The sequence below is a fragment of the Prionailurus bengalensis genome, chromosome C2 (genome assembly GCF_016509475.1).
Source record: "Prionailurus bengalensis isolate Pbe53 chromosome C2, Fcat_Pben_1.1_paternal_pri, whole genome shotgun sequence".
Taxonomy (NCBI): domain Eukaryota; kingdom Metazoa; phylum Chordata; class Mammalia; order Carnivora; family Felidae; genus Prionailurus; species Prionailurus bengalensis.
Window position 1 is genome coordinate 150,308,993 of NC_057350.1, and position 25,787 is coordinate 150,334,779.

At 49.4% G+C, this 25,787-nt stretch overlaps 1 protein-coding gene across 7 annotated transcripts in view; it reads right to left on the reverse strand.

The window, feature by feature from the left end:
• Window positions 1-25,787, reverse strand: part of TRAK1 (trafficking kinesin protein 1) — a 193,604-nt gene that overhangs the window by 115,809 nt on the left and 52,008 nt on the right. For 2 of the 7 annotated variants that reach the window (XM_043595655.1, XM_043595656.1), the window contains exon 2: window positions 8,375-8,671. Coding sequence is in view for 3 of the 7 variants with exons in the window: in XM_043595651.1 (XP_043451586.1) it covers window positions 4,769-4,859 (91 nt within the window). In the remaining 4 variants the exon portion in view is untranslated. Of the gene's footprint in view, window positions 1-4,768; window positions 5,038-8,374; window positions 8,672-10,954; window positions 11,135-25,787 lie in introns of those variants that run through there. The other 5 variants (XM_043595651.1, XM_043595650.1, XM_043595657.1 and 2 more) reach the window with 4 other exon arrangements.

Genomic DNA, 25,787 nt, shown 5'->3' on the forward strand with positions numbered 1-25,787 from the left:
CTTGGAGCACTATTAAAACACAAACACTGGAAATAACTGAAAGCTTCCACCAAGAGGTGTCTGCTCCAAACAGTGGCTCTTGTTTGGACCTTACGTGACCAGCATATGGTCAGCTGCCTCAGCAGCCACAACCTTCACGGCTTTTTTTTTTTTTTAGTTCATTTATTTTAAGAGAGAGAGCAGACGTTCAACACAAGCAGGGGAGGAGCAGAGAAAGAGGGAGAGAGAGAATCCCAAGCAGGCTCTGCACTGTCAGCACAGAACCCAACTCCGGGCTCGATTCCACAAAACGTGAGATCGTGACCTCACTGAAGTCAAAGAGTTGGATGTTTGACCGAGCCACCCAGGCACCCCTCGGCCATTCCACCCACAAGGGGCAGGACCTGACTGCCCCTAATGAGGCCGTGTGCACGTGGTCACGGCCAAACTCCAGGTCACGTCAGTTTGTTTTACAAGACCAGTGCTTTCACCCCTGAGCTATGGAGCCTACTCGTGCATCAGTTTGCTTTAGCTTCTCGTTTACATTACAGCCAGGCACTATACTGTTGTTGTTGTTGTTTTTATTGTGTTGAGAAGGATTCGTGATCTATTAATTTCCAATTAATAAAGAAGGAATTAAAAAGTTTCTGTTAAAAAAGGAGCATTACATCTGAGAAATGCTGGATTAAAAAAATGAATAAGGAGGGCACCTGAGTGGCTCAGTCGGTTAAGCATCCGACTCTTGGTTTGGGCTCAGGTCATGATCACTGTTCATGAGTTCCGGCCCCACATCGGGCCCTACACTGACAGAGTGGAGCCTGCTTGGGATTTTTTCTCTCTCCCTCTCTCTCTGCCCCTCCCCTACTCGCTCTGTATCTCTCTCTCAAATAAATAAACTAAAAAAAAAAATGCATCAGGATAATTCCAGATAACAGGAGACTTTGTAGCCATTTTAAAGAAAAAGGCAATATTATAGGTACTGTAACGAAACCATAAGAAATGGTGTCAACTTTTTAAAAATGCAGAGTTTACGGTATGGGCCTTTTGTGTTTTGTTTTGAAGAATAATTTCCCCATTTGTGTTTTTTTTTTTAATTTTTTTTTAATGTTTATTTTTGAGACAGAGAGAGACAGAGCATGAACGGAGGAGGGTCAGAGAGAGGGAGACCCAGAATCGGAAGCAGGCTCCAGGCTCCGAGCCATCAGCCCAGAGCCCGACGCGGGGCTCGAACCCACGGACCGTGAGATCGTGACCTGAGCCGAAGTCGGACGCTCAACCGACTGAGCCACCCAGGCGCCCCCATTTGTGTTTTTTAAAAAAAGAATTTAGAGAACAATTCTTGGTATGATTTTTTCTTAGAGTGGTTTAACTACATAGATGATAGAATGTTATTCTACATTGATAAGATTTAGTACAATCCAAGCTTTACCACTGGCACATATTGGATTTATAATGTAAAACCCTGGTTAAACGAAAAATTTTTTTTAATTTCACAATGAAGGAAGTTAACTTCAATAGGGTCAGCAAACAACACTGCTGGGTCTGAACCCCAAGGACTGTTATTTTACAGAAGAGGGCAAGCCAGTCCATTCTGCACCTCCTTAAAGGTACGGGTGACAGCCGTACCCTCCTCCCCCTGGCAGGGCTGCGCTGAGGACAAAATGAGCTTCCGCAGCAGCGCCTGAAGCCTTACCAGGCACAGAGCAACTACTCGGTAAGTGTCAGCCTTTGTTAGCATTTGTGATGGCTAACTGTCAACCTGAGCCACAGGTGCCCACGTATTTTGCCAAACGTTATGCCAGGTGTTTCCGTGAGGGTATTTTTGGATGAGATAAAAACTTAAATCAGTAGACTGAGTAAAGCAGACTGCCCTCCTTAGCGTGGGTGGGCCTGGTCCAATCCGGTGAAGGCCTGAACAGAACTAAGAGATCTCCCTGGAGTAAGAAAATTCTTCCCGCCCGACTGCCTTCGAGCTGACATCACCTTCTTCCCTGTCCTTGGACTCCAACTGCAACACGCTCTCTTTCTAGGTTGCGGGCTGCTGGTCTTTGGCCTGGAACCACGCCACTGACTCTCCTGGGTCTCCAGCTTGCTGACTGCGGATCTTGGGACTTATCAGCCCATAATTGTGTGAGTCAATTCCTCATAATAAACCTCTTTATGGATGTATATCCTGTTGGTTCTGTTTCTCTGCAGAGCACTGACTAATATAAGATTTACGACATTTGATCTCTTCCGGGTCTAATTACAGCTATAAAGTTCCAGCTCATGGCAGTTTCAGCTTGAAGGGCTCAGATCTGTCAGTGGTCACACCAGATAAGCGATCAGAGATCAGACAAGTCTCTCGGGGCCATGAGTCCCAGGGTCACCACTAAACAGTGCAGACGGGGGAACATCCGAATCTAGCCGCAAGGCCTGCTCCTGGCAGCAACATACCCTGAACCCTCTCTCCCCAAATCCCTGGAGAGCCCTCACAGAGGACCTCGGCCACAGCGGGAAACAGGAGGCTGAGGCCAGAGGCTGACACCTGGACCCTTAGCCAGCAAACACCCCTGAACCCTGGTCTGGTCGCATCGAAGAGAGGACACCTTCACAAAGCGTGTATGAAGAGATCCTCACTCTGATACCCGGAAGTCAAATTAATGTAAATCCATTACGAAAACTTAGCATCTAAGGGAAAACCATTAGGAATGCTATTTGCACTGGGATGGATATTCTGAAGCCCTTGCAAAGCACGCCTGATAAATAAGAAGATCGCTCTTTAGTTGTTTTGAAGTTTGCTTTTTTTAACGTTTATTCATCTCTGAGAGACAGAGAGAGACAGAGCATGAGCGGGGGAGGGGCAAAGAGAGAGGGAGACACAGAATCCGAAACAGGCTCCAGGCTCTGAGCTGTCAGTACAGAGCCCGACGCGGGGCTTGAACCCACGGACCGTGAGATCATGACCTGAGCCGAAGTCAGAAGCTCAACCGACTGAGCCACCCAGGCACCCCTAATTGTTTTAATATAATTTAAACTATTTGCCAGCTTCTTAAAATGGTTTAAGGTGGGCAAAGACTACCAGGAATACACTGGATACATTAAAAACTTGTTTCAAATTCATAAGGGAAAGCAATTAGGAAGGTAAAGCATATCAAGCACCTGAAACTACAGCTTCCCGATCGCACGCTAAGAATCCCACTGATCAGTTTACCTACACTTTACAGTATATGTCAAACACCCTGTGTGACAAATATTCTACCCACTCACCTAATGATGAGAGACTGAGGGGAAGCAAGGTCGCTGCAAAATAATTTACAGCGTGTTTAAAAGACAGATGTGAATGTTTTCGTGTCTTGCTAAAGATTAAACGTTAGCTCTAGAATATCAGCGTAAGAGGCCCTCGTCCTGAATTCCATGTGCAAAAACCAACCGTTAAACAGACCACATTCCACTAAGAAGGAGAAAAGAACAGTTCCAACTTCTGAGTTTAGAGAAAATGTATAATTCTCTAGATTCTATTTCACATTTTTCTCACCCTGTGCAAGAAGGGATATTTCACTGTCCAATCTTTTCTGCTTCATTCAGCCAAGTAAGTACCATTCAGGTTATAAATTTTCCATGGAAAACACATGAAGAATTTTATACTAGATAGGAATTGATTAGCAAGACCTTAAACTTCATTGATAAAAGACGTCCATCCTATTTTATTTGAGCATGTTTTCAGAGGATAAACCACTGAGTTTGATGGCTTAGACCAGTGACAGAAAAGGAACAAATCCTAAAGCATGGCCCTGTGATGGGGAGGGACACCTGGGCAGGGCTACTCCATAAGCAGAGCCGCAGCAATTGTCGTGGGGGCCATCACGGGTCACTTACACCTCCTCCCACCTCCAGTGCTCTAAGACAGAGCCGGTTGTCATGACGGACCCCAGCAAAAAGCTGGCCTTGAATAGCTGTTAGTTGAACAGAATTACTGAACATGCGTAAAGACGTTTTACACAGCCCCCCCCCCATACACACACACTCACAGCACCCCACAATCTCTCATCCAAACTCCTACACGTCCTGAGACCTGAGCCGATTTGAACAGGACAAGAGGGGCTTGCCTCTCAGGAGTTGACTGGGTTTGGGCCCAGACAGCTCTTGTAACAGCATGCAGACTGGACACTCACCGACTATCACACTCGGACCAGCCCCACAGCAGGGGAGACGAGCCACAGCAGCAATGATTCGCAAGCTCTCCATCACCGGGGTGTGGATCAGAGATACAGAGCCAAACACGTTTAGTCAAGGAAGGGAAAAAAAAAAAAACAAACTAAAGGCAGAAAAGAGAGAAGGAGAACAGGAGACACTAACTCTGTTCTTCACCTTTCAAAAAAGTCCTTGCTGAGCCAGATGCCAGTGGAGGCTCTGAGAAACCAGGATAAAGACACAGGATTAAGAAAACTGAAGAGCTGGAGAGGCCAGGAGGGCCTCAGAGACCCTTCCTGTTCGGCTGCTGCAAAGAACCACAAGGGGGAAGGTGGTGGGGGTCTGGGAGGCCTGGTCCCAGCTCCGACCTGGCCCTCATGGCCCCACGTCACTGCCTCCCTTGAGCCGGGATGAGGGGACGAGGGAGGAACAGCCTCTAAGGACCCTCAGCGCTGCCCTTCCATGATTCAATATTGCGATTTCCCCACCACACACCCAAGGACGACCTGCCAAGCAGAACAGAGCAGGAGAGAAACTACTTCATCTGCGGTCTTCTCTCCTCTCCGGCCACACCACAAAGGAAACAAAGAGCAGACAAGCCCAGCAGACAACTTACCACATGAGTCTGTCCGGGTGAGCTTGCCCTGGGAGAGTGCTGGCAGAGGCTGGGCCCTGACGGGCTGCCTGAACTGACATACCAACGCCATGTGCAGGAATCGACTCCAAAGGCAACTCAGAGAGAAGACGGATCCTCCATGAGAACCCGGCTCGGGCAGGACCTCGGCACAGCCACCCTCCCGCGCCCTCCTCAGCAGTTCTCTCAGTCTGCTTGTTGGGGCAAATCCTAAGACCGTGAGCAGTTCTGGAAGTACAATGGGTTACGTAACCCCAGGCAGCCCAGCCACCCTATCGGCTCATCGTGTCGAACCGCCCCCAAGACAAAATGACGCGCCCAAAAATGTGATATCCCTAAGTCGAGGGGCGGGGGCGGCGCAGGGGAGCAGAGCTTTGTGGCCGGTGGCTGGCTTTGCCCAAAAACTAAAGAGGAACAAAAAGTCTGCTGTTCGTCTCACGGCTAGCTGGGAGCCGGGGGCGGAGTACATTTCGCGGGCTCCCAGGGCCACACTTGGAAGAGCCCTGGGAGCCACGGATGCATTCTTGGGGACACTCCAGGTCTCCCCGAGGGTTTTCCCACTGTGTGTCCTCCTCACAGTGAGCATCTAGTAAGACGTTAGCCTGAGCGTGTGTGTCGTGCATCAGCCAGCACCTCGAACGTGGACCAGGGCCGGCGTTTCCCTCCTGTTCACTAAGCCTCCTGCTCACGTGACAGCGCTGAGCTCTGCTTCTCAGCCGTCCCACGGCGCCTGCCACCGTGTCCCGGCAAGAGCCTCCTGCCACCACGCCCCGCAGGGTTTGAAGTTTCAGCAGCACGCGCTCTGGCGCTTCTCCGTCCTCGGTCGTCACGTTCAGAGAAAGCGAAACCATTTCCACGGGCTGGATGTTGCCTGGATTTCAACGGGCACAGATGCCACCGGGAGCCCAGGGGCTAGTTTGCGTGTTTGCACAAACGCAGCTGGGGCGCTGCCTCCTCCGGGAAGCCCTCTGGGTCCTCCCCCAAACATTCCCCTCCAAGGCTCGGCCAGGCACCCCATTACTGGGTTCCCACGTGCCCGTGCTGATCACTGTGTTCACAATACACAGTTTGCACCAGCTCATCTGTCGACCCCGCTGCACCGTATGCCTGGGTGGCCGAGAACACCTGCCTCGGGGTCACGACCTGCATGCAAATCTCACCCCTCACAGCTCAGGGATCTTAGGCAGGATACCGAACCTCTCGTGACTTAGTTTCTTCACCTGTAAAAACGGGATAACAGACCCCACTTATTGGGCTCTGGCCACATGAGGTGCTATTTCAGCCACTGGGATTCAGGGCTGCACAAAGTCCTTGCCCTCAAAATACAAACCCATGTAGCTCATGACTAAGTCGGGGGAAGAAGAAAAGACAGGAAAGGGAGAAGGGAAAGGGAGGGGTGGGACCAGTCTTCCTGTAAAGCGGTCACAAAAAGGTCTCTCATGAAATGCCATTTGGAGAAAGTGAAGAGGGAATCATGAGGCCATTGGGGCGTAAGGTGATCCAGGTGCCGGGCAACAGCAAGGACAAAGGCCCTGAGGCAGCACATTCTTGGTGAGTCCAAGGACTAGAAAGGAGGCCAGTGTCTCTGGGATGGAGTGGGCACAGACAAGAGTCAAAGGGACAGGAAAGTCCTGTCCCTTAGACCTCACAGGCCTCAGTCAGACAGAAGCCTGCTGGAGGTTTGGAGCAGAAGGGTTAAACCATACAGCATGTGTAAAAAGACTCTTCGCTGGGAAGAGACTGCATAAAAGCAAGCAGGGAAGCGGGAGGCCCAATTAGGAGCCCCCTGGAATAATCCACATGTGAGATGGAGGTGGCCTAGACCAGGATAGATGCTGTGGAGCTGCTTAGAGACGGTCCAGTTCTGGACACACGGAAGACAGAGCCAACAGACTTCCCAGCAAACTGAGGAGTGAAAGAAATACAAATGCCTCCGAGGCATTTGGCCTGGGCACCTGGAAAGACAGAAGCACCATTTACAAAGCCAAGGCAGACCACTGGAAAAGCAGACGGAGGTGGAAACCGGTTCATTTTTGGTTGTTTGAGTTTGAGATCCCCGTAGATGTGAAGAGGTGAAGGTGAAGGGGTGAGATGTGGACTCAGACCATCATGTCTGGCCTCCAGGGGAGAGGTTGAATCTGAAGACAGCAGCTAGACAGTGGTCAGCACAGGGCAGGTTTTAAATCCTGAAGATTGGGGGAGGGCACTTGGGGCACAGGTGTTTACGGGAGAGCAAGGACTGAGCCCCGGGCCCCCCAACATCCCCAGGCTTGGGAGGAGCAGCCAGCAAGGGAGGAGAACAGAAGAATCAAGACCAAAGCCAAGGGACCAGATTTCCAGGAGAAGGGAGTGGTCGGCAGTGTTAAATCCTGAAGGCTAAGGACGGACCCCTGCACTGGACGAGGCCATCGGTGTGAGGAAATGGTGGGGTCGCAGCCTGGACCCAGGTGAGAACAGAAGAGAAAATGCAGTCAGCTCACTGAGAAGCAGAGACGCAGCTATGGGCACCGCCTGTGGGGAAAGTGGAGCCAAGGATTATCTTTACAAAGGGAGAGATCACAGCCTGTCTCTGTGCTGATAGCAGAGATCCAGAAGCAAGGGGAAACAGCAGATGCAGACAGAAAGGAGATGTCAGAAATGTGTCCTTCCTTCCGCAGGTGGGCACGCAGGGGTGGATCTGGAGCAAGAGTAGACAGAGGGCCACTTACGGGGCCAGAGTTCAGCACGAGGACTAGGCACCCAGGCTGGGCTCCTGGGCCATCTCAGCGTCCCTCTACACTCGGGACACTCCTGACACATGGGAGGTCCTTCATGCTTAACGTGAGACAGAGCCATGAAAAGCTACTGGAAGCAAATCTGCACATTTTAAGCTGTCATCGGGCATTATTTCAAACAGGGGAAGAAAAGTAAACACTGCAGACAGAATGGGAACTGGGGCAAACTTTGATATGAACGCATCTGGACTTAACTCTAACGATGCCCCTTGCTGCTGTTCCACACACCATCCTACACCATCTCTGTTCAGAGCCCTTGCCTGCATCGGCTCCAACCCCTGGTCTCGATGACCCCTTTGGGGAGAAGGAGCAAGCGAGAGCTCTCGTGCGGTTAACGCTGCTCTGCTCCTGGGACACGGGGAAGACGTGACTGACGCAGGCGTCCATAAGGAGCGATATGGGCACAAACCTTGGCGGTATACAAAGGGTGCGGAAAGCAGTTCCCCATGTTTGCATCCCGGCACCCAGCTGTGTGCTATTTCCATCACGCCCGTCCTCATGTGTGAATCAGAAACTGAGCGTCAGAGAGAGGGAGCGGCACCAAACTACACTGAGCATCGCTACGGGTCACGCGTGCTGCTGGGGGTTCAAAATTCCCATCCTTAACCTTCACGGCAATTCTACGAGGCACTGTCTTCATCTCACGTTGGTTCTAGACGGCAGGTCTCAAAATCCCACAGCTCAGACTCTTTGCACTCAGACTTCTCCTCCTGGGCCCCTCACACCTCGCCCAATGCACTCCTGTGGCCACGCCCTCCCCCAGTCCTCACTGACTGAGGCCACCCTCCCTCCCTGGCAGGAAAGGCCCCCTTACCGGTGATGGTGCAGGCATCCCGGTACCCTCTGCAGCTGGGAGCATCTTCCACAGCCTCGCTTACATAGTGCTCCTCAGGGATGCCCGGGCTGCAGGCTAGGACTGCATGGTTGCACACCTCCAAAGGGGGCACGGAGTTGGCCAAAGTGTCGTCGTGCGGAGCTGTGGCGTCCAGCTTGGCAGGTTTCACGGGGAGGTACCCACTGCCATCGGGGGCCCCGCTGCCGGAGTCTGGGGCAGTTGGGTGGACAGGCCCCAGTAGGTCTGGCACACCAGCGGGGGCTCCTTACAGGGAATCTACAGGAGAATCGAGAGAGAAGGGCAGAGTTAGTCGAGTCTCTGAAAAAAATAAAAATAAAAAAATAAAAAATAAGGGCCCTGAGACGATGTGGGCTCAGATCACAAGTCCTGAAAAGCGTTTTCTTCAAGCCAAGGGATTTCCAAGCAAGTTCCTCGACTTCGATAAGAGAACTGCAGTCAATTGCAGAAGTGCTTTAGCACGGCAGTTCTCAAAGTGTGACCCGAGAACCCCTGGGGTTCCCTGAGGCCAGTGTGAAGGGTCCACACACAAGGTCAAAGTAGTCCACTCTCATACTCTCACGGATGCACAATGGAGTTTTCCAGAGACCATAGGATGTGTGGTGACATCTTTGCCCCGAAGGCTTATTAGTGGAATGTGGACTTCTGTATCCCTGTGGCTTGAATTTTTGTTTTGATTTCTAATACAATAGATGTGAACCAATATAACACGCATGAACAGAAGCTCTTGGGGATCCTCAGTGATGTTTAAGGGGTCCTGGGACCAGGAAAGTTGGAGAATTACTGCTCCAGTACATAATGTACTTACAGTGCTCTCTTTTTTTTTTTTTTTAATAAGAAAGAAAACAAAAAGAGGGGAAAGATAACAGATATCTCACCCAACATGGTACAGTCAGTTCTGAACAAAAACTACAGCCCTGGGCCTGCAACCTTTTCCTCCAACAAGAGGTTATTTACCACAATACACCAAGAGTCTCTATTCTATATTAATGAATTCAGCCTTCATTAAAATGAACACACACAGAGGACTTATGAAGCCACACAGCAATTGGGGGTCTGGGTGGGGCCTGCCTGTGGCCCCTCTGTCCCTCTGCCACCTGTCCCTGGCTGCCACCTGCCTGGACCCAGCCCAAGGACACCAGAAGCAACCTGGTTGTGACATCTTGGCCTGGTTCCCTCCCCCGGGGTGGGGCACACAGCAGCTCCCAGCGCTAAGGCCCAAGGAGTGTCCCCTGAGTGGGGCCCGGGACAGGCCAAGCCGGGCTCTCCAGACAGGCAGAGGAAGAAGGCTGCAATCTGTTGCTGTGTATTACACCGTTCCCATGCATTTTGGGGCTTTGCAATCTTAGTGACAAGAAAGCCCCTCCCTCCCACCCTTTTTTCCCTCTGGGGCATCTCCCTCGACCACAGCGTCCCCAGCCCTCTTCCTATAGAGAACTTCACCACACCACGCGCCCAATTCTGAGGAGCGTTCGTTCAGTGCACCCTCGCTCGGTGCCTGCCGGCTGGAAGCTGTACTACAGCAGAACCCTTTTCACATTCCCCTTCACCATTTTTACTATTATGAGACTTTACCTCCAAATGCTTCAATCAACACTCCTTTCCAAATTAAAAAAAAAAAAAAATGAACACACAAACATAAACTGGGATGGAGTAGGGGAGCCTGGACATCCCTGGTGAAAAGTGAGAGGTAACCAGAGAGAGAACTGGATTGTAACAGCCGGTCAGTGATTCAAATACAGACAAATGGATAAGACGCCTGTTAAGAAAAAGCCTAGAATATCCAAGCAGAGCCCTACAAACATTCTGGGCAGCAGAGGCCGGAGGCGGCGGACCAGGAGACCTCCAGAAGTGACCAGTGAATCAATTAAGCTACTGTTCCGTGCAAAGACAACAGAAAGACATTGTCGAGAGATTTAAAAACTTAAAGGTCTGACCCCTGATAATCCTGGGGAGCTCCAGCCAGGTGTGCTGACCACACCTTATGGGCTCCCACTAATGAAAAGGCCAAGAAAAAGAACTTGAAGGTAAGGAAAACAAGCCACATTAAGAATGGCAGTGAAATTAAACCAGAGACACTTAGATGTCTAAATAATGTACGTGATTTACAAACCTGAAGCAAACTGCTCAAAAGAAAAAAATGGTCAAAGGATATAAAGATTCTCTCCAGTCCCCAAAAAGAAATACAAACACACACACACCAAGCATATTAAGGAACCTTAGCCATGATCCTCCCCCCACACCCAAAATCTTTTTTTTTTAAGTTTTTATTTATTTATTGTTGAGAGACAGAGAGAGAGAAGGACAGAGAGGGAATCCCAAGCAGATTCCATACTTTCAGCGCAGAGCCCGATATGGGGCTCAAACTCACAAACCATGATATCATGACCCAAGTGGAAACCAAGAGTTGGACACTTAACTGAGCCACCCAGACGCCAACCCCCCCAGAAAAAAGTCTTAATCAGGCTGACAAAGATTTAAAAATTGTAACAAGGTTCAAGTTGGCAAGAGTTTTAAGAAACTCCCAGTTTTATGTATTACCTTCGGTGGGAAGGTGGGAGGGCTGGTCATAAATCCGGAAGGACAGCCTGGCTAACTGTATATGGCCCTTCGGCTCGGGTGGATGTGGCCCAGGATGTTTATCCCCGCGAAATGCCAAGAACAGCCCCACGTGCTACAGAGAGCAGGGGTCAATCACATCTCTGCCACAGAGAAGGCAAGCAGGCAGCTGTGGAAAGGAAGTTTCAGGGGCGCCTGGGTGGTGCAGTCGGTTAAGCGTCCGACTTCAGCCAGGTCACGATCTCGCGGTCCGTGAGTTCGAGCCCCACGTCGGGCTCTGGGCTGATGGCTCGGAGCCTGGAGCCTGTTTCCGATTCTGTGTCTCCCTCTCTCTCTGCCCCTCCCCCGTTCATGCTCTGTCTCTCTCTGTCCCAAAAATAAATAAACGTTGAAAGGAAGTTTCAGAGAGGGAAGGAATTCTTCATCACGGACTGAACCCTCACTCAAACCTTCTGTAATCCGCACTCAGATGCATTCTGTTTGATCCTAACACAGAAGTTTGAACTACTGTCTCCTTTTGCAAAATGCCACTGTTCTACTGAAAGCTAAGAAAATGCTGTTTGAATCAAAGTGTGTGTGTGTGTGTGTATTTTTTAAACAAAGGGTCTCAAACATACAGATTTCTTGAAAAGAACTTCAGCCATGGATTACCCAACTTTTGTTTCATGGCCCGCCAGGTCAGGGAACTGGCCTAAATCCCGATGACTAGCCCTACAGGCTACTGTCCTGCCTCCTGGCACCTCTACTTGGATTTACAGCGGTCATATGCTCACCCCAGAAACATACGGTTATAAAACGAATAGTTCAAGTATAAGCACTTTCTTAAAAAAACCTATTTTGGGGGTGCCTGGGTGGCTCAGTCGGTTGAGCATCCAACTTCGGCTCAGGTCATGATCTCATGGTTCGTGGGTTCGAGCCCCGCGTCGGGCTCTGTGCTGACAGCTCGGAGCCTGGAGCCTGCTTCGGATTCTGTCTCTCTCTGTCTCTGCCTCTCCCTTACTCATGCTCTGTCTCTGTCTCTCAAAAATAAATAAATGTTAAAAAAAAAAAAAAATTTTTTTTTTTTTTAAAAACCTATTTCGGACACCTCAGCAAATGCTCGCTCACGCATCACAACACAGGCGACCGTTTTGAAGTACAAAGTACCCACATTATATGTTGCAGCTGGCAGAGCCTTCGGAAGCTTGAGAGGCCTCCCTCTCCTTCTCTAACTAGAATGGAATTACTCCAATTTGTTTTCTCATCTCAAACCCCAGTGAAAATAATCAAGTCCAAAGGCATGTGCATTCACGCGCGAAGCGCACTTGAGGTACATCCCATCGCACAATTCGTGAATTTTAATTCTAACCACATTAACTTTTTAGGCCATGGTATTTTTATTTTGTTGTGGTACAAGTAAAACCCACACAACATAAAATGTGCCCTCTAAACCATTTTTATTTTTATTTCAATATATAAGGTCTATTGTCAAATTGGTTTCCATACAACACCCAGTGCTCATCCCAACAGGTGCCCTCCTCGATACCCATCACCCACCCTCCCCTCCCTCCCACCCCCCATCAACCCTCAGTTTGTTCTCAGTTTTTAAGAGTCTCTTATGCTTTGGCTCTTTCCCACTCTAACCTCTTTTTTTTTTTTCTCCTTCCCCTCCCCCATGGGTTTCTCCTCTTAACCATTTTTAAGTGTAAAGTTCAGGAGTCCTTACGGACACTCACATTGTTGTGCAACCAATCCACAGAATGCTTCCTTCCAGAACCTGGCAACCACCATCTACTTTTGTTGTTTTTTTTTTTTCTTTAATGTTTATTTATTTTGAGATAGAGCAGGGGAGGGGCAGAGAGAGAGGGGGGAGAGAGAAGTCCAAGCAGGCTCCACGCCATCAGTGCAGAGCCCGACGTGGGGCTCACACTCATGAACCGTGAGATCACGACCTGAGTCAAAATCAGGAGCTGGACGTTTAACCGAGCCACTCAAGTGCCCCCACCACCATCTACTTTCTAGTTTATGAATTCGCTACTCTAAGTACCTCATGTGAGTGGAACCACACCGTACTTGCCTTTTTTGCAACTGGCTTATGTCACTTAGCATAATATCCTCAAGGTTTATCCATATTGTGGCATGTGTTGGAATTTCATTCTTTTTTAAGGCTGCATGATATTTCACTGTGCTGAGGAGCCCTTCTTGAAACGAAAAGACCAATCGTTAGCCCATTAAAATCAAGTGGAAAACAACCTAAACGATGGATACAAAAACGGTTATAAATTACAGTCCACCCAAACCAATGAATTCTGCAAGATGAGATAATCCACCACAAACCTCCCTGCCAGGTGTGGCACTCTCAAAATAATCAAGTACCAAAATAACACTCTCAAAATAATCACAGGCTGGCAGATTCTGGTGTCTTCCTTGGTTCCACCATGATACTCATATGCCAGCATTTCCGACCCTTTTTCACTGTGAAACCTTTCTCCACGTGATCCCTGCTTATGAGGCATTTACTTCATGGATTTCACTTTGGGAAAGCCTCCCTGTGTGTCACACATCACCATGCCTTCATCATCACTTGTCTGGGACACATCTCTCCTACACACCGTGAGCATCCTGAAAGCCTGGGCCGGTCCTGGCACCTGCTGGGTGCTAAGTTAATATTTGCAGAATAAACAAATATTTGCAGTATATTCTGCAAAACAAATATTTGCAGAATAAACAATAACAAAAAAAAATGTGCGTTGGTCCAAATGATGTTAAGGATCTCCTGAAGCCAAGAAGTTATGGTTCTATGATCCACAGGAACCAAAGGATCCAAACTCCCAAATTAGAAATTACAAGTCCAAATGCTAACCTTGAAGACTAACAGAAATCAAGGGGAAACCTTGTGAAGCACTCCCGAGCTGTTGCAGGGATGAGGACCATACCCCCAGGGCTCTCCGTGATGGGTCTAACTGAACCCCACTGCATCCTTTCCATTACTGACCAATATACAGCAAACGTGAGCTCGTGTAAGACGACCCATCCGGAATCCAGCAATCAGGAATTCTCATTTATAAACTGCTCAAAAGCTGCTTGTAAATCCCTCAGCCAGTTTCTAGCTTGAAGAAAGTCATAGTGCGTCTTGGGGGTGGTGGGACAGGGGCGACGACTCTTCCTCCTTCCCCAAGGTGCCACCCGGTGAGCAGTGCTGGGAGAGACACCCTAATGCTTCAAGATCAATCTTCCCAGAACAAGTGTTTATCCGTGTTTTTATTCATAATGCAGTTTTCTGCAGATAGTTCTGGATCCTTAAGAGCTCAAGGATCAGAAAGAGAGCCGGCCAACCAAGCAAACTGAGAAGGCAAGCAGCCACTGCACAGGAGGCCACCCCGCTTCAGCACGTGGCCCCAACAACCCCAGAGCATCATCTGGAGAGAAGGGGCCAGAGATAAGCTCCTGTAGGCCTCAGAGCCTCGGACCCCTCCTCTCTGGGGGAACAATACCCACATCTCTCAGACCGTTAAACAGATTACAGACAGGGATGCGACGAAAACATCCAGCACTATGCTAAGCACACAGGAAACCTTCCAGGTTGACAAACTCTCAAATGGCCCCTCCCCCGTTATTTATGTACCGTTATTTATTTATGGGAAGGTAGGGGAAGTGACCCGTGATGTTCCTAAATGTGCACAATTTTGAACACCGGTATTCTACAAGGCAGTGCATATCGCAAATATCTGCAAATTCTTAACAGTATCAACTTCCATCGGGAGCTCACAATGTGTGCCAGGCACTGTGTCGAGAGCACTCTGGAAGCTCTAACTTGCACCACCCACCACCCCCACCTCCCTCTTTGCAGGGGTACCGTGACCAGCCCCATTTTACAGTGAAGGAAAGGAACGCTCAGAGAGGTTCAGTAACTTTCCGAAGGTCACAGAGCCAGCAATCCCGACGAGTGACGGAAACCCAATGTGAAAACAATTCCTGGCACCCGGTCTCTTGCCTTCCCCTCCGTCTAACGTACGCAGGCATTTCTGAGGCTTCACGGGGCTCAGGAACAAAGCAGCCGCAGCCCTGGGTGCTCTCTGGCTCCGGCGAACCCTGGCACACCAAGCAAAAGGCCTCTTTGAGGCAGCGGAAACAAATACGGCTTAAGAGAAGCGAGAGTGGATGGTCCCGAGCCATGAAAGCGCCTCTGTTTCACTGCCTGAATTCTGCTTGCGGGGCCCACGGGAAGGAGGGATTTTTCCTAGCAGAGGAGTGAGAAATTCTGCAACCTGGTCAATTTTTCAGCAAAAGAGGTGCCGGGAAAAGAAGTCGGAGAAAGTACACACGGAGGCGGCTCTGCATTGGAGCTGAGAGAATTCTCTGGCCTCCTGCCGCCTCACTCTTCTGCTCAACCTGTGGTCAACGATCCAGCCCCCCTGGCGGCGAGAGGACGTGACGGGCCGCTCGTCTTACTCAAGTTTGGTGCTGACAAAGTACACGTGTGCAAGTGCCTCCTCGCCCCGCGGGTGATCTTTGGGAACCTGAACTAGAAACGAAGGAGCCGTAGGACATTGAGGTGGTGTCGCTTCTGTGGGCCTCAGATGCGTCATCCGGAGAACGGAAGGACTTGGGTGAGCATGAACCAGCCAGCCCCCTGCAGCTAAGCCACACCAGGAGCCCCAAAAGCACAGGAAGTTATGGGAAGGCTTCTGTGTCCTCGTCCTCGTCAGCCCTTCCACCTGCACCCCTTGAACCCTCCCCCACCCACACACAGGTGACCTCTGGCAGGAGAGCCAAGTAATAGTGCCCTCCGTGAACACAAATCACCGTATCTCCCAAGGGCCAGAAAAGAAGCTTCCACCAGGACAAACTCAGAAGTTGACAGGAGAAAACCAGAACGCAGCTCCAGGTTGGTGGCCCAACAGGTGACAAGGAGAAGCCAGTACAAGGTGACCCCCTCCATGGCCAGCCAGGTATCTGAGCTTTCAAGGCTTGCCCCCCGCCCCCCACCCCCAGGCAGAGGCATCCAATCTATCTGGGGACTGTGACTTACTGTCACAGTTAAGCAGCTCTAAACAGATAGGTCCACGTACAGCCAAAGTTTCCAAAAAGGGACTAATGGTTCATCAGGATTGTATCAGTCCTCTACCACTGCTGTGACAAACTGCCACAAATTTGGTGGTCTGAAATGACACCCATTCACGAACTCACAGCTTTACAGGTTAGCAATGTGACCTGGGCCTCCCTGGGCTCCAGGCAGGTACAGCAGGGCTCCGCTCTCCTTCCTGGCGCTCTGGGGAAGCACCTGTATCCAAACTTATTCAGGCTGTCGGTTGAAATCTGTTCCTTGTGTTGGCAGGAATGAGATCCTCATTTCCTTGCTGGGCTGTCGCTGGGGGCCAGTCTTCGCTGCTAGCAAACCTGAGTTCCTTGTCACACTCTCCATGCGCTCCCAGGGGCCCCTCTTTGGTCCTCGTCTGTGCCCCCCACATCTCCGAGCACACTGAATCCTCTTACCTAGAACCTATCTTCCCCTTCCTCCACATCTTTATAGCTTCCTCTTCCATCTTCCTTTTCTGCCTCTAAGGGCTCCTGTGATTACAGTCAGATAAGCCAAGACAATCTCCCTGTCTTAAAATCACGTGACCAATAACCTTACTTCCAACGGAAAGCCCCTTTGTGGCAGTACCTAGGTTAGTGCTTGATTAACCAGGAGACAGCAATCCTGAGGGAATAACTTTAGAAGTTTCCCTCCCACAAGGGCCTTTGGTTCTGAAGGCAAAGGACACCTCAGGAGCCCCCCCACGTTGCCCCAAGCCTGACGAGAAGGCAAACCAGTCAGCTCACAGCCACCCACACCTTTTTGGCCCCACAGGAAGATGATTTTTAGACCCAACACTGGAGACCGAACAGGCCTGGGATTAGTCCCAGCTCTGCCACCACCTACTGACTGCAATCCTTGGTCGGGTTCCAAGATGTCTCTCATCTGTAAAATGTGGGTGCCACCAACGGGTTCTCAAGCAGCCGGAAGAAGCAGACACAATGACAGCAGATGGCCTGCCAGGCCTAGGAAGGGATCCTAAGCATGAGCACCTGAACACAGAGCGGAGGCACCGTTAAGTTTACAACACACTGTTTCTCTCTCAAGAGTAAGATTACGAGAAGCGCCCGGGTGGCTCAGTCGGTCATGCGTCCGACTTCAGCTCAGGTCATAATCTCGTGGGCCAGGAGTTCGAGCCCCGGTCAGGCTCTGTGTTGACAGCTCAGAGCCTAGAGCCTACTTTGGATTCTGTTTCTCCCTCTGTCTGTCACTAAGGTGCGGCTGGGGCCTGGCTTGCCCCTCTCTCTGGCCAAGGCTATTCTTTTTCTTGCCATACTATAGCTGCTTCTCTGAGCAAAGTGTGTGCTCAGAAGGCAGTGAGACCTACATGTGCTATTTCAAAATGCAGACAGCCTCCACACTCCTGTCATTGTGAAATGAGCCACAGGCCTGACACTGGCCTTAGTGATTCACATGCATGACCTCCCTTAGGGCTCACAACCTACAAAAGTAATATCAGTATCTTCATTTTACAGGAGGGGAACAGGCTCGGAGAGATTAAATAACTTGCCCAGGATCTGAACGGCCCCAAAGACGCTGCTCTATTACAGTTGTGAGGAATCCCGTGTGGCTGTGTCATTCAGTAAAGTGGAGAATCATATCCCACACGATCTCTCACCGCTGACCATTCTCCTGCGTCTGTCCCCTGTCTCTCCAAACCATGCTCCCGCCATAACAGGGGCGAAGGAACTCAGAGTGAAGACCCCAACGAAACCACTCGATTCCGCGTAAGAAATAAGGACGCGCATACCCTCCGCCAGCCCGAGGTGGGGTCTGACCTCCTGGGCCAGGCTGGGTTGGCAGGCGGCCGAGGGGCAACCTGCTGGTCCGCTCCTCCCCTCCTTCTCCATCTTATCGCTTCCTCCCTGCCTCGTTTGAGCCTTCTGCCCCTCCCATCAGCAGGGCCAGCTCCTTAAATAACCGCACAGCAGCTAAGTGGTGGGAAAACATCACGCACGAGCGGAACAGCTGGAGGATGAGGAGGGGTTCTGCGGTGACGGTGTCATGTGGGAGAAAGAGCGAGGCCACCAAGAAGCGGCCGCCGGCCGGCCCGAGGGGACGACACAGCTCACTGCCAGCTTTCACACGCCTGAAGCCGTTTGTCCCGTGAAAACAAACCTACGCCAGAGGGAGCCTGGTAGAGCCGTTCTCGTTTAGTGAGGCAGTGGTGGGGCCTGGTGAAGTGCCTTGCTCAAAGTTTTCTCTCGGATAACAGGAGAAGCAGGACTGGGAAGCATTTCTAACAAACGCAAAAATCTCAACAACGGCTATGCCGCACCACAAAGGGTAGGGGCATCCTGGGAGAGGGCAAGTGCAACTACCCACAGCAAGAGAAAGAATATTTGGAGAAGGCAGTGTCGGCCACCACCGCCAGAAAGTCAGAGCCACATCAGGGGGACCCAAACGTACAGGAAAGGAGATGCCATATGGTCTCAAGGACTCCTATGAGAGCCCTGGAAAGGGGCCCCGGAAAGGGAGAGGCCAGGACTGGGGACAGCTGGGGACTGCAGGCACGTACTGTCACAGTTTCTACCAGGCTAACCGAAGGCGTGGAATGTGGGTGGCTCTCGAGTGCCCATCATGACTGTCTGTCCTCCCTGGCATCCACTTTCCCACATTCTCATACACACACACACACACACACACACACACACACAGGAAATAAATGCCATTTTCAAGGCTGTACTGTTCTCCAGTTCCAAAAAAAAGTGCATCCCCAAAAGTTTTTAAAAGAAAATCAAGGGGCGCCTGGGTGGTTCAGTCGGTTGGGCGTCCAACTTCGGCTCAGGTCACGATCTTGTGATTCGTGAGTTCGAGCCCCGCATAGGGCTCTCACGCAGAGACCGCTTCAGATCCTGTCTCCCTCTCTCTCTGCCCCTTCCCTGCTTGCTTGCGCGCGCTCTCTCTCTCAAAAATAAACAAACATTTTTTAAAAAATAAAAGAAAATCAAGAATCGCTCAAAGAAAATGTCCCTAACTCAAGGCAATTGGAGAAAAAATTATTGTTTTGTCCTGTAACTCAGTCTTGTCTTTTCAAAACCTTGCTTAGGTCAGAAGCAAACCTACCGACACATGTCCCCAGTCAATGCTATGAAGGACAGACTCAATTAATCGATCAGGGCTCCTGAATGAAAACCACTGTCACGTGACCATATCCCCCAGTTTCCAAAAATAACCCTGCTGCAATGGAGAGAACAGAAATGCCCAGCCACGCTGCCTCCTGTAAGCCCGGCCCTAGCTCCCAGAAGGAAGGAAAGGGAATAAAAGGCCGAGCGCTGACAGCCTTACGTAACAGTCCCAGCTCCCCCAGCTCCCCGAGCCGGAGCCGACGGCAACAGATTTATAACATGCCAGAAATAGCTCCCTCTCCTGCAAAAGGGGACCGGCCTGGGAGGCTGAGCTGCAGAGCCTCGCCTACAGCCTGACTCTCCCCTTTGGTCCGCAGAGGACCCTTTCTTTCTGCACTTTGCAGCACAAAGAGAGTTCAGTGAGATCAGCTGCCAGGACCCAGCACAGATGCGTGTCACCTGAGACCCCCTAAAAGCTGGAGAAGACATTCAAAACATAGCTGTGGGTCCCTCAGAGACAGCACTGCCAGGGGAGGAATGGTAACCCAGCATGTTGCTCTTCGGGGAGAGGGGGGAGGGGCTTCCCCAGCAGAACAGGGTCGCTCTGCACTCCCAGACCAACTCAGGACAAAGAGTGGCCTTCCGACACTTTATCCTGCTGGCCGGGGAGCGCGAGGCCAGCCTGACAGGTGGCAGGCAGGAGAGAAGCGGTTCTAAGTGCCCAGCCCCACTCAAACTCCAATGAGAAAATCCAAAACTGCAGCAGAAATCCCCTCACATGCCCAGGACAGCGGGAGTTCTGCAGGCTGGCCAAAGCCAGGAAGGGTGGCGAGGGTGGTAACCTCAGCCAAAATCACCGTGGGGTGGCTTATTGGCAATCTCCGAGATTCCGGGCTGAAGGGCTGCTGCTCGGAAGAGGAAACGTCCCCTGAGGAGAGCCAGATGTCCTACATCAGGAAGCCCCGGAGCCCAAATGCATGCACTGTCACACGAAGGGGCATGGGGCTCTCTGGGGAGCAAAAACGTGGGAGGGAAGAGAGCTGAGATCCATGAGGAAGCCAAGCACACAAGGCCTCAACTGCCCTCTCGATATACAGGCCTGAACTAGTAATCAACCCTGCCCGGCCAAGAACAGCAGCTGCCAAACTGTCACGCTCCGCTCCAGGACAAAGTAACACAATAACCGGAGTGGGAAGGAGGCCCAGGAATGTGGGACAAGGGTGGGAGATGAGGAGAGAAGGGTGCAGTTCTCTGCGCCCGACCCCTCCTTAGGTCCTGGCTGTAACTGCACTCAGTCCCTGGGAGGAGGCTGCCTTTTAAAAGAATCATAATGACTCCAACAAGGAAAGGAGTATAAACGGCTCCTGGTGATTGCCCAGTGACCACGTGCCTGGCCGGGGCTGGGTGCGTCACCCCCAGGAGCGCGGACATAAAACCCACAGGAGCCTGTGAGGCCTGCATCATGGCCCTGCTCAAGTTGCTGATGGGGAAACTGGGGCTGGAAGGAACTCGCCCACGGTCCAAGACCCTGGCGGTGGGGATGGTATTGAATCCAAGCCCGTTCACCACTGCAGAACACGACAAACGCAATCAATGTACAAGGTAAACATCAGCTTTGTTCATGGTATTCTTCTCTTACCACTTACACAGGTCTGAAACTCTCCACAACAGTCGGGACATAAAAAGCAATCCTGCATGAAAGAGAATTAATATTATAAGATCCTGTCAGTTTCGAGACAAATGCATTCAAAGAAATCATGAAGATCCTTTTACCCTGGAAAAAAAAAAAATGTTAAAATCCCCAAAGAAAATGCTTACTTACGTATGAATCATTATTAAGGAAGATGCAGTAATCGTTTTCAGGAGAAAAATCACACACACAAAAATCAAAGAAATGGCAATTAAAACACGAGATACTATCTTGTTACCTATCAAACAGGCCCCCTTTTTTTCCCCTAGTTTTAGTCTACCCTGCTGACGATGGTGCAGATAATGAGCTAACTCGTGCCCAGGGGCACGCATCAAAAGCAATCCACTTCTACAAGTATTTCCTGAGAAAAAACCCTAACTGCTGTAGAGTTAACGTTCCTCTTCTTAGCACTGCGTAACAGACAACAGCTGGAAAATGAAAGCGTCCAATAACACGGGTTTCAATTCAATCAAGCATGGCCCAACCACATAACACATCTGTACACGCCTCGCCTCGCTGTAACACCATTTCTAATGTCAGTGCAGACAAACGCATGCTGGTCAAGGCAAGATGCTCAGGAAAGACTGAGTGGGAAAATGGCAGACGGCAAAACAGGGTGCAGGAAACGGGGTGTCTGTTTTAATAAAAGCGAGACGCGTGCAAATACAGTAAGAGAATATTTCATCTTCTAGGCATCCCAGCCTCGTGCCCCCTCCCCACCCACAGAACTACCCCCAACGGTCCTGTGCTACCCCTCGTCATTAGGTACCTGGGCGTCCTCCCACACGACAGGCTGGACTGTCACCTCTCGATGGCTGGATGACCTTTAGCACCACCGCAACATCCTAGATGCCCACAACTTTTGAACAGCCTGGATATGAGTACATTTCCTCACCGCAGCCACAAAAATACCGCAGGAACAAATGCATTTCCTAAAGCACCTTCCACTACAAGCCCAGCCCCTCTGAAAAGTCACCATTAGTCACTGTGTGAGGCAGGGCAAGCTAAAGTTAGTCAGCCTCTACAAGCCTCAGTTCTCTCATCTATAAAATGGAATGTAATAAGAGTACCTTACTGTGCAGGGCTGTGATAAGGATTAAATGAGATAATATGTTACAGTAAAGTCAAATGCACTCTAAGCGCATAAAGTACTTGCTCAGTGACAGCTCCCCCAAGAGGGAGTTAACCTGTTGGGGAAATGGGAACCCTATTTCAACAGGCATTTTCCTATAAGCAAGCTATATATAAAGTTCAAGTACACATGGTTTATATTCTATGCCTTATATCATATGGACAGAAATTGATTAAAATAAAGCCTCACTTCTGCCTATTCTGTTCATTGCTGTGTCCTCAGTGCCTGGAACACAGTAAAAAGCTCCATGAATTTGTAGAAAGAATTAGATGGCTCGTCCAACTGAATATAACCAACCCCACCTTCTGACTTAATTACAACTACATGACCGGCTAATCACAACTGCAGTGACTCTAAAGTACAATGGATTTCCACTGAGTCATCGGTCATATTAGGAAATGAGAAGGGGATGTTGGAGGGGCTTCCTGAATGACAGAATCAAGGTCAGCTTCTGAAATTGACCCACAAAACTTGAAAGCTTGAAAAAGAAAAAAAAAATTCTCATCTAAGCATCAAAGGAGGACAGGAAATTTTTGTTTTCAATGGCATTTTTAAATAAGGCTTCATTTCCATTTCCATATCAGCTTCTCAATGTGCACTATAGTGAAATCATAGCCTTGTGTTTTTGAAAACAGATTCCGCAGCTATGGTAACAGAAGCTGTCACTATTCTGACTTCACTGTAGGATCAACGGAGAAGAAACAGTTCTCAGCTCGGACGGAGCTAATCAGCTTCAGAGATTGTTCTTTTTAATAAAATATGCTTAGCCATCATTAATAAAGCCCCTAAACCCCGAATTCTCTAGACAAACTGTACCACATGAAAAAGTTCCTTCAGCTAACAATTCATACTCAGGCACATACACACAAAAATATCCTATTCCTGATTTTATTAATTCTAAATAATCCCCCAAGAGACAAGTGATTGGTCCACATTAAAAATCAGGTTCTGTACTTACACCATCTTGCTGGCAAAGAAGAAATATTCCACAAAGCACTGATGCAGGCATCTCCACAGAACTGGGAAGCCATGGCTCAATTTTTATCATCCACTTTCAGTAAGTAATCCAAAGCAGACTTTGGGATTACTCAAGAAGTAGCACAAATAATTAGGAATGCATGGTATTGACAATAGAAGCCAAAAGTTTCTGTATAAGAACATCCCAGAAAGCAGTGAGGCCAGAGACCATAGCTACTGAGGGACTAAAGGAAACACAACCCCCCCCCCCCCCCGAAAAAGCACCTACTTAGTCTTTCTCATTGAACTTAACAGGGCTGCTTGCTGCTGGGGAGTTGGTCAAATAGCATGTCCACACTGAATGAATACTGACAGCTGGCTTGCAGTCATCACGTAGTGTCAGGGGGTGGTAAGATCTCCTTAGGGTGAACGGGCCTTGATAACCACAACATATGGAGGCAGTAGCAAGACAGGAAATAAAAAGAGGAAACGCACAGGAAAAAAAAAAAAGAGGGGGAAAAAAGAGGGAACTGGACGTGTGGGAGGCAGGGAGGACTGAGTCATCTCCAAGCAAAGTGTTGGTGCACTGCTGGTCCCCACCAGGCACTGCCCCTAAGGGTGCCAACCATGGAGGTCCCACAGAGGCACGAATGCTGCACTGCTCATGACGTTGCTCGGGGTAGGAAGGATCAGTACCCACACACTTCGCTTTCCCAAGTTAGGCTACCCCCTTCCCTCTCCGTCACCTTCCCAGGACAACCAAGAGGCATCCCTCCATGGCCTACGTGGGTCTAACACACCCCAGAGCTTCCTCATTGTAAATGGAAGTTTTATAGCAGACCCCAGCAAGACAACTTACGCACAACTTCAAACCTTCACCACCCACGTGGCCTCGGGAGAACCGATGGGGTCACATTTGCACAGCCGTATCACATTTGGCCTGGACCGTGTTGTTAATTTTTCAACTAATTGCCAAGTGTTAAGAGTCAAAAGTTTTCACATTAAAAAAAAATCTGGGGGCGCCTGGGTGGCGCAGTCGGTTAAGTGTCCGACTTCAGCTCAGGTCACGATCTCGCGGTCCGTGAGTTCGAGCCCCGCGTCAGGCTCTGGGCTGATGGCTCAGAGCCTGGAGCCTGTTTCCGATTCTGTGTCTCCCTCTCTCTCTGCCCCTCCCCCGTTCATGCTCTGTCTCTCTCGGTCCCAAAAATAAATAAATGTTGAAAAAAAAAAAATTTTTTAAAAAAATCTGGATTTCTCAGCCTCTCGATAAATTTGGAGATCTGGCAACATCAGATTCACATTCCTGAGAAGTGGCACTTGGTCAAGAGCTAGAGAGCAGGCATCCTCTGTTTGCTGTCGTCCCCAACACTTCCTGGTACCTGACCCCCAGCCGGCTGGCCCCTCTATGTTATCTGCCCGGCCTCTGCTGGCATGTTATATAATAACAAAGGATGCTCTGGGACAGGTTTGCCTTTTTTTCCCTAATAAAGTCTGGTGGTTTTTTTAATGTATATTTATTTATTTTGAGAGAGCGAGCACATGCAAGCATGAGTGGAGGAGGGGCAGAGAGAAGAAGAGAGAATCCCAGGCAGGCTCCATGCTGAAGGTGCAAAGCCCGATGCGGGGCTCCAACTCACAAACCATGAGATCATGACCTGAGCCAAAATCAAGAGTCAGACACTTAACTGACTGTGCCACCTAGGCGCCCCTGAAATAGATTTGCCGATAATAAAGAACGATCCCAATCTTGGCAGATCTCCTTTTTTCCATCATTTTGCCAAATTCCAATCTCTGGAAAAGGAATTGGTTTTAGATAAATTACTGGTTCGCTTATTGTTTACACTTAGAGAATATATAACCCAACATAGAAGTTTTTAAAGAAATCCTTAAGCTCCACATAATGAAAATTTTCTCCATCAAACTCTACTATTCAATTTCCAGTCAAAATTTCACAGGGGAAGTCTATTAGTCCTTTAAAAACCAGATAATCCCAAGTACATTTAAATTGTTCCAGGGCACAGGAAATGAAAAAAAAAAAATCCATTTCTGTTTATGAAGCAAATATAACATGACCGCTACACCAGAGAAATACAGCACAAAAAGTATAAACCAGAGGCAAATCTAACTCATTAATAGCAACAAAAAAATCTTAACATAATGTGGGCAAATAAGATCCACTACCACATTTAAACACACACACATACACACACACACACACACACACACACACACACACACACACACACATGGGGCACCTGGGTGGCTCAGTCGGTTAATTGTCCCACTTCGGCTCAGGTCATGATCTCACAGTTTGTGAGTTTGAGCCCCGCATCGGGCTCTGTGCTGACAGCTCAGAGCCTGGAGCCTGCTTCAGATTCTGTGTCTCCCTCTCTCTCTGTCCCTCCTCCACTCACGCTCTGTCTCTCAAAAAATGAATAAACATTAAACACACACACACACACACATCATGGGATCTATTCCAGGAATTGTTCAACATTTAAAAATCCATTAATATAACCCACCAGATTACTAGATCTGAGGAGAAAGTGATGATCTGTATAAATGCTAAAAAACTTCAATATAGTTCAACAACCTATATCTAATAAAAAACAATCCACAAAGTAGGAATTGATGGATACTGCCTTAACCACACACACACACACACACACACACACACACACACACACACACACACACACTGGTCAACATCTTATCTTACTGGGTGGAGAAACCACATCAACATTCTCAGTGAGGTTAGGAGCAAAGTTGGGCACTGGCTCTTTCTACTACCATGGAACAGTGTGTTGGGGGTGTTACCTACCACAATTAGACAAAAGCACAATTAGCATAAGAGTGAGAAAAGAAGTAAAATGATGTCTTTATAGATGATCTGATTATATATCTAGAAA